General features: G+C 40.1%; 2 protein-coding genes across 3 annotated transcripts in view; both read right to left on the reverse strand.

The window, feature by feature from the left end:
* The window catches only part of ube2wb (ubiquitin conjugating enzyme E2 Wb), a 9,014-nt gene extending 8,593 nt beyond the window's left edge, over positions 1 to 421 (reverse strand). Inside the window, exon 1 of the mRNA XM_003977348.3 lies at positions 320 to 421. Within this exon, the coding sequence (XP_003977397.3) occupies positions 320 to 334 (15 nt within the window). The 5' untranslated portion in view covers positions 335 to 421. The remainder of the gene's footprint in view (positions 1 to 319) is intronic.
* Positions 422 to 1,471: 1,050 nt separating this feature from the next.
* eloc (elongin C) lies at positions 1,472 to 3,294 on the reverse strand. Of its 2 annotated transcripts, none has more exons than XM_011618500.2 (4): positions 3,179 to 3,294; positions 2,697 to 2,719; positions 2,343 to 2,486; positions 1,472 to 1,915 (listed from the first exon to the last, which is right to left on the reverse strand). In XM_011618500.2, the coding sequence occupies exons 2-4, from the start codon at positions 2,698 to 2,700 to the stop codon at positions 1,725 to 1,727; spliced, it is 339 nt and encodes a 112-aa protein (XP_011616802.1). In that variant the 5' UTR covers positions 2,701 to 2,719; positions 3,179 to 3,294; the 3' UTR covers positions 1,472 to 1,724. The 2 variants fall into 2 exon arrangements, with proteins under 2 accessions (XP_011616802.1, XP_003977405.1); XM_003977356.3 differs by having other exon boundaries at positions 3,120 to 3,239.
* Between the last annotated feature and the right edge of the window lie 6,191 nt (positions 3,295 to 9,485).

Genomic DNA, 9,485 nt, shown 5'->3' on the forward strand with positions numbered 1-9,485 from the left:
CAAGGGAACTGCGACGTCACAGCTACCATTCAAAAAGTTATTGAGGAAAAACACAAGACCACCGCACGTCAGCTCGCATTGCCTCAGACGGCTCAGATGGTCGCTTTGACTTTGGCTGTTGACGGGTTGTGTCGCGAAGCAAAGCTCGAACGCAACGGTGAGCCAGCAAGGAGTGATTTCATCCCTTTTGCTCCACTGTCATCCCCACTTACAATCTAAACCTGTACAAAAGTGAACTAGCTGACAATTCTACTGGAAAATATCAGACTGGTGTTCGGCCAAATTAGTAAAATGCAGTCACTAGTGATTGTACTCTTACCTGCATCGACGCCATGATGGAAACCCCCACCGCAACGGCTCAGACGGAAGGACTGTACGTCACGTCAGTCAGTCACGTGATTCAAAGTTGTGACAGAAGAAAACAATTCAGCTGGAGTGTGACGTCACAGATCAACATTGTCCTTACTTCCTTGGTATTACCAAGTTGGTAATATCGAATTATTCAGAATTGAGTGAGACTTTTTTTTAAAAGGTTTTTGTGATGGCCATTTTAAACCCTTTAAATGCCATTGGTGTAATGTAAAGACTTTTTCAACTACACTTTTTAAATTTTTTTATTCTTGCAGCCATTCTTCTTGCGTGCTAGGTCAAAGGGAGGGTTAGTCTCGGTGGAAGGATTGCTGGTTGAGGCAGATTATGGATTATACAATTAGAGAAATAATGCGCACGGATAGACTTCCTAATTAGTAGCGCAAGCCCCTTGGCAATGACATGGGTCCACAATCATTGGAAGATCAAAGGTCAAAGTCCCCCAAATCGTCGTGTTTACCGTTTGATCTCGTGGACTCGACGTGTTGGTCGGATGTTCTGCTTTTTAAAAAAACGTTTTAGCTCTTTCTACCAGTAGATGACGCTCTAACCTTAACCTCTTTCCCACATTTCTCCCAGTTGTGGCATTGCTGCGTGGGACAGCAAGTATAATTCCGTGAGTTTCTTTTGAGGGAAAATAAAGATAATCTGAACTCTACCCAATATGGCACATGGCTTTTTCAAAAATAACAGGAAAACAAATCCTTTTGCAATGACTGATACTGTAAACTCAATTTTCACTACAAGTAAAATTTTTATATTATCATTTTGCTTGTTTAATCAACCAAACCCAATACAGTCTTTGATAGCATTCAAGTGATATTACTATTTAAAATGCACATGGTATAAAACGCTTGGTAAAATAAAGACTGAATTCTATCAGATTATTGCATACAGCTAAAGTAAACCTGAATAGGTGACTATGAAGTCAAGTACCAGGACAGCACTTATGTTTCCCATTTATTAGTAGAAAGAATAACCATTCATTATGACAAGATTCAGTATTTTGAACACACTTGCCATAAAGCCACATAGAGCTTAGGTGAATGTGCTTACTTAAGTAATGTGTACTTCATTCTGAATAAGAATGCAACTACAACAGTTCTCACCAAGCATCTGTTTATTAGGCTGGAGAGGTGAAGAAATATGTATGCAGGATGGTGGGGGCCATTTTTATTCTAGTGTACTTCAATGCACACTGCCATACTTATTCATCACATTAAAACAAAATATTTTAATGCTAATAAAATAATGACTGTAAGCCAGGTGCAAAGAAAAAGGGTTCATATAATGGCAAAAGCAAATAAGAAAAAAATGTCTAAATGTGTTGGAGCTCCAATATTTTGTCTGTAAATTTAGCAATCCAAAAAGTTTGCAGCCATGAGCAGTTCCAGGGCAATCTCCGGAGCAATTGGGAATTCGGGTATTTCTGTAGAGCTGTTGGTGTAACGGACCTTGTAGGTGAAGTACATGCAGACCTTGGATAGAACATGAGATGGAATCTCCCTGAAGTTTACTTCATTGGTTTCATTCTCAGCAAACTGACCTGTGGGTAGATATGATAGGAATACATTTTACAACTTAACTCTTCAACACCCTTAAAGTTAAAATGTTGAATGTTAAAGCTTGGGTCCAACTTCTTGCACTAATGCTTGATTTCCTATATTTTTTTCTCACTACTTTATGACACAAAGTCATAAATCTCTCTGATAAGATTTACCATTTCATCTGCTGGGGTTTGACTGACTATATAACACATACAGTGTGCTTGTTGTTGTACAAAAAAGTTAAATTATGTCATGAAATTATTTACATTTTAATAAAGTGGGGCTGTAATGGATAATGGACAGTTGCTGGAGTTCACCATATATGACTTTACTGTGAGTTTAAGCAATTGAGAACAAACTAAGACACAATAATATTTAATGCAAGAAAAAGATCCAGCTAATCACTATAACTTGTCTTATCCTCACCTGGCCCACTCAGCATGGCTTTAATAGTGCCAGAAGTCAAAGCGTGTTCTCTTTTGACAATAAATTCATGGCCATCTGAAGAGATCAACTTCACATACATGGCATCTGGTCCTTCACAGCCACCGTAGATTCTCTCCTCTCCATCTGTTGAATAATAAAATCTGATGTTTTCGAACATATAAAATAAATGCTCAAGACCCAATGAAGCTGTTTAGTGAGTTTAGAGAAATGTTAATAGTTTCTGTAACCAGCATGATGCGAGCATCCACTACAGCAGGAGCAGAAATGGATGTTAAAATGTATGTCATAAATTTTCCGAACACATTCATATGCAGAATATTTATGATTACTCACCCATTATTTTTATTTTGTTGAACCTGAAAGGAATACACAGTTAATTAGCGCATATAGATATAGATTGTAAAATGTGGACTTAAACAAAATAACTCGTGGAAACCCACTACAATATACTATAATTACGATCTTACCGAGGTAACATTACAATTCACAATTAATCATAACTGACAGATGAATTTGATATAGGAAACGTTAAAATCAACATTACTACAAATCTGAGTTGTTTTTTTATGAACTTCGTGAAAGCAAAACGCTTTCCAGTTAACGGTTAGTGTTAGCTTGCACTGGCTAACAAGCTAGCTCGTTATAAACGAACGAAAAAAAATGTCTTTAAATTTTCTTTAGCGTTTAAAATTTAATTGAAACGAAAATATGACAAGATAGAGACATGTTACACAGAAGTCCAATAATAGGTCTTACCACTCTGCCCTAGAAAGGAGAGTGGAGATTCCAGCTACAACTAGCCAACAGTCTCTTACCCGGAACTGTTCACAAGTATGCCTGTCCCCGCTAAATGTCTTCCGTAGATTAAATATTCAGATAGTTCCTGTCCTGTAAATTTCTCATTGTAAATTGTAGCTACCCCACTTTCACAATATTCAATATTTTGCTTAAGTAAATAAGAATATTAATTGTTATTATTAACAAAGACGTTGATTTCTGGATTAGGCGTAAATAGCCATGTACTTGCGCAGTAACTACAAGAGGTGGCGCCTTTGCTTCAGGCATCCTTGTCGACTGGCTTCACTTGGAAAGATCAATATGAGCAGGTGTTAGGTTGACAGGGTAGACTTTAAATCAGGGGTGCTCATTACGTCGATCGCGATCTACGTCGATCGCGGAGCTAGTACTGATCGATCGCGGCGTGGCATTAAAAAATATCAGCCCATCATTTATCCCATCACTTGATTTATATACAGGGCAGCCAGTTAGATGACAACTGAATTTGACATTCAGGCGACAAATCAAGCGCAAACAACGGCGCTAAGTGCAGCAGAATTTACGATGTCAGCCTATCATCAATCCCATTACTTGATTGACATACAGGGCAACCAGTCAGAAGCGCTAAGCGATTAAGCGAATTACCTCTGATTTTAAGCCCTCGCTAAAGCTTATGGTCATCAAAATGAATGAGGGAGCGGGACCAAGTAAGAAGACAAAAACATATCACTTTCATACGGAATGGGAGGTGGACTATTTTTCACGATGTCATTTTCGAAGTGCGTAGAAGATTATTAAGTACATGAAGATTATTAACTCCAAATACGTTCCACCATGACTGATGAACATCTGGAAGTGTGCTTGAGACTGGCTGTCAACAGCTACTGTCCGGACTATGCATCCCTGGCTAATTCAATTCAGTGCAAGTCATTAAAGTAAACACAGGCAATTACAAAAAAATGTTAATAGTTAATTATTATGTGTGTTTTGCAAAATTGGCTCATTTGGTTATGCAAGGTACATCAACATACATTGTACATACAAAGAATCCTCAATATTTTTGAAAATTAGATGGTTTTCATTTTTGTGGTGGGTAGATCACTTTGACTTGGTCATTTTGTAAGTAGCTCGCATGCTGAAAAAAATGTGAGCACCCCTTCTTTAAATAATAGGCTGTACATAAAACCTCACCTCAACGACCCTTTATATAATGTTAAATAATAATATAATATAATATAATAATATATTATAGTAATAATATAATAATATATAATATAATAATTGTAATATAATAATATAACATGTGTTTGGATATTTCTACTGAGTTCTAAAAATCTTTTAAAAGTTGTTCTTTACACAATTTTTAAAGGTACTCAGAGACATGCTTAAATTCAAAATATGACTTTACTCTCCTGAACACAGCTATCTCATCTGCAAAGCAGAAGTCTACTGAAAGTTCTTGTAAACTGCTCTCTTTGCCCCTGAGGTGTGGGGCTCCTCATAGATGATTGCAGGAAATGTCAGTATTTGTATTCCATCTGGCTGTTTGTCATTCAAATGCAGACTAATAATGCAAAGAGGGGAGGGGAAAAAAACTAAAAAGTGGACAGTATTTCACAAGTATCATCAGGGACTTCTGCTAGGGAAAATAATGGCCAGGCTGATGCTGTCGAATGAGTGTAGTAGAGACACACGCGCGCGCACACACACACACACACAAACACACACATGCACAAAACAATGTCTAACCTTCGTACCCAGAACACTAATAGTGCTATATGATCAGAGCAGGCAGTTGACGGCAGACACTTTGATGTCTCTGATTTCCCCCTCCCTTCTGCAGCTGCTCTCAGCTCTATTTTGGGAAGCTATAGAAAAGGGTTTCCTCAACCCCAGTACACCACAAACACACAGTAACACGCAAGCACACACGCACGCACGCACGCACACACACACACACACACACACACACACACACATTCTCCTAAGATCTGCAGGGCACTTGGGGTCTTGGGTGAGGTGAAACTTCAGTACGCGGGATCGATTGAGCAGAGCAATAGCTCAGCTGTAAAAGCCCTTGACTAAAACCAGGTCAGAATTTTCGCCATGATGGAGCAAGCAGGGGGAGGAACGTCTTTGGGCATTTCTTCTCTGAAAAGAACCAGAAGCATGTCACAATCTTTTTCAGTGTAATGTCCTTTTTTTGCCTGCAGCAAGTCACCATGCCCCTGAATTCTTGTGCTGCTCATTGACTCATGAAGCAATTAGCTCTTGTGAGTCGCAAACAATTACCTTTCCTTGGAATGAATTCAGGGAAAGTTGATTATGATATATTTCAGGGCTGGATACAAAATATATAAATGTTTTTTTGGGCTGCACTACATAGAACAATATTTGGTGACAGTCTGAGGCCTGACTCACATTTGTTATGTAATTCTCAGATGGACATGGTCTGTGGCAGAGGTGTTAAATTATAACGATCCTCAGGCTTCTTAATGCAACAGGACTGTAACACAGGAATTACATCGTCAATGCTTTCAACATATAAAGGGTCTTTTATCCAGCTATCCTGTATATATAGGATACTTAATGCACTAAATGCATAAGTAGGAAACATGTGTGCAACACAGGGCCAAAGAAGAATCAGTCTGTCCTGTACACACTGTCATGACATTGAACTATAACATCCTTCAATAGATATTTCTACTTTAACCGCTGATTACTGACAACCAACATTGGTCTATCATATTCTCACCACACAATGAAAGATTCAGATGGCAGAACACACAAATATGACAACCATATCCAATGGCTGGAGGCAAATGTATTACACAGAGGCCATGCCTGCTTGTTTGACCTATAATGACTCACCCACACCGAAAACAACTGCCATGTCATTAGAAGGATGCTAAAAAACAGATGATGTATCATTTCATCTACATGTTTGAATAAGTCCATATGGAAATGTTGTTATGGGGGGACAACAACAATGTAGCATATTCCTTAGTTAAAACACTGGTAGGTGCTTACCACGGATGACAGAATGATTGGTTGATCGGCATTTGGAACCTAGATTTGTTTGTACAAGTAGACTTGATGAAGAAATGCTAAGCTAAGCTAACTATGCAAGGCATTTAAATTGGATCTGAGTTATACCGATATTTCAGCAGCAGATTTAAAAAGGGAAAAAAAAAAACAGTGAGCACTGATATCCCTCACTGCTTACAAGAGCTAATCCAATTTTAGAAGCACAACGAAGTTGCTTTTTTAAACTTGGAGGGAGAAAAGGTAAAAAAGATCAACATATGATTTTCATCATACACTGTAAAGAAATGTACTTTAAAAAAAATCCGACAATAGAAGATAGACTGCTGCCTTGGGAAGATATTGTATAAATAATTCCTATATCTGCATTTATAAGTTAATATATTATTATTATTTTAATATGTATTATATAACAATTGAATGTCTGTGTAGATTCTCAATCATCCAGGTCATTGTATCCAAGGTAGTTTTCTATGTCAACTGGACTGGGTTTCTTCTCTTGAAGACGTTTCGCCTTCTATCCAGAAGGCTTCTTCAGTTCTGAAATCGCTGGGGAGAGAGCTTGAAAATATATAGCCCCTGTGGACCATTTGCATGCTAATGATCTAGGTGGTCACCTGAGAGTCGTTAGCAGGGTCGTTGGTCGGGTCGTTCACCTCGTTTCTGTTGAGGTGTCTCCCCTTTGTCTGCTGGATCACATGGTGGTGAGTCACTGGGTCTCCTGGAATGGTGTGAATGTTTGTTTTGCTGTTGGAAGGAGTGGAGGACTGCATTGTAAGTGGGTGATAGGAAGTGCTTCAGGCCACCACCTCTGTTTAAGGATGGTTTTTCCAATTTGACATGGATAGCTTCCTTGACACCCCTTTCAAACCAGCGGTCTTCTCTGGCCAGTATCCTTACCTGGCTGTCCTCGAAGGAGTGCCCACTCTCCTTTAAGTGTAAGTGGACTGCTGAATCCTCTCAGAAAGAGGCTAGTACACCCAAAGGACAAGACACCAAGACCTAAACAAAGTAATGTTGTTTATGCTATACAGTGCCAGGAGAAATGCAAGGAACTGTACATTGGGGAAACCAAACAACCTCTCCACAGAAGAATGGCACAACACAGACGCGCCACCTCTTTGGGTCAGGATTCAGCATGAATTGAGCAAAGTACTTGCTAAAACATATCCATAACAAGTGAATGAGTGTTAATTAATCATTACCTAATCAACAGAAATTGATGTAATCTGAATATCCTAACAAAAAAGGGGGACCAACAAAACACAATCATCTGCACAGGGAAAATAGGCAGAATCAGAGCTGCACTAAACAAACCTGGATCGAAGATCTGTCACGGGCGGGTTGACTAGGACCCGAACGCAGGCCAGGACACAGTGGTAAAATGGTCAAACAAGCTTTATTTACAGGGGGAGGGGGCACACAAAGAACACGAGGAACACGGAGCACATGAGGAACACGAGGGCAGCCCTCCAGGGCTGCGGAGCACACGGGGAACACGGTGGCAGTCCTCTAGGGCTGCGGAGCACACGAGGGCAGCCCTCCAGGGCGCAGGGAACAGGGGGCTGCCCTCCAGGAGACACAAAGCTGGAGCGGCCCTCCAGGGCGCAGGGAACAGGGGCGGCCCTCCAGGTGACACGAAGCTGGAGCGGCCCTCCAGGAAACACAGAACACGACGAGGAAGACCAACAGACACACTGACAAGACTGACAGAACACCCACACAACACAAACAGACACCCTGGCACTGACAGGCAGGCACAACCTGCTTAAATAGGCAGCACGATGTAAATTGCCTACAGGTGCGCCTGCAGCTGGCACAATTGGTGGCCAGCTGCCACCAATTGTGCCCCACACCACCCCCTGCAGGACAACGACCGACACAACCCAAAAACCCTGACTATCTCTTCAGGTTAAAATACATCGACAGATTTGAGAAAAAAAAGATTTAAAAAATCCTACTCTGCAATAAAAATCAAAGATTGCTTTGCCCACACCACATGTAAAGCTGAAAGTGCCTGGTAGAGGATGGGGGATGGCCATTAAGGTATGTTCAAGGTATAAACTTACATCACCTACACAAAATAAACTGAAATAGCCAAGCACCTATTTTTTTTCAAATGGAGATCAGTAGTAGGTCTATGACTCCCAGGACAAGTTGATTAACATATCTTCAGGGGAGATTTTATATGATATACACAGCTCGTAGGTAGCAAGAGAGGAAGACATAGTAAAATCATCCATCTTTAGAGGTCTAGAGGATATCAGAACTGTATTTTAGTGAGATCCAATTTATCCATGTTAAAAAAAAGGGATAGTGGGTCTTAATGCTTTCTCCCAGACTTGTTTATAGACAGATGAAGTTAGGATTTTGAATTTCTTTGAAATCTTTCACTTTCCATATTTTGTTGTCTAACTAACTCTTTATATATACCAGTATGTGAACAGTAAAGTGTACATTCACATATTTTTCTGATGCACTGACTCAGTTTCTAATATTGTCCATTAATCATTACCGTAAGTTAGGCAAAAAAAGAAACACCAATTTATATCTGTCCAGCCCTGCTTGAGCAGTTAATGTATTACCCAGCATACATTGCAATATCAGAATAGTAACACTGATATTCTATACTGTAACTGATGAGTACAGCTGTACAGAAAAAAATGATTTTTAAAAAAGAGAAAAGTTAGTTCTGAAGTGCTCCTCAGTGTCAGGGTAGAGTCCAGAACAAATGTACGACATGGGATTGCTGATTCCGGGCAGGTGCCGCTGCTGGTGTAACCTTACACTCATCTGAGGGTGATCACAACAGAATGGTACAAACTGACCCCAGACAAACTGGGACACCTTCATTTGCTCGCATTGGCGATACGAGACCCCCTTGACAAAGACGCTTTGATTTCATACCTGTACTTTTCCCCCCAGGATCTCATTATGAGAAGGTCACTATGAGGCCGTCATTACTGAAGTGAAGTACTGATGAGATTATGAACCCTGGACATACATAGCACTGAACATCCAACACATTCTTTACTTCTGTCTTTTTAGATTTATAAATATATTTAGTACCCGAGTAGCTCGCTTTTACACCTTTTCTTTACTATAAAATGCATTACTTTGTATAGTATTAGTGCAGTAAATATGAACAATTCCATCCATCCATCAATCCATCTGTCCGCCCGCCCGTCCGTCCGTCCGTCCGTCCGTCCATCCATCCATCCATCCATCCATCCATCCTCTACCGCTTATCTGGGGTCAGGTCGCGGGGGCAGCAGCCTAAGAAGAGAAGCCTAGACTTCC

Source organism: Takifugu rubripes, chromosome 10 (assembly GCF_901000725.2).
Source record: "Takifugu rubripes chromosome 10, fTakRub1.2, whole genome shotgun sequence".
NCBI lineage: Eukaryota > Metazoa > Chordata > Actinopteri > Tetraodontiformes > Tetraodontidae > Takifugu > Takifugu rubripes.

Excerpts from the sequence above, each read along its gene's own strand:
- eloc (XM_011618500.2), bottom strand. Across the intron at positions 1,916-2,342 it reads AGCCATGCTGAGTGGGCCAG|GTCAGTTTGCTGAGAATGAA; the intron begins GTGAGGATAAGA and ends ATCTACCCACAG.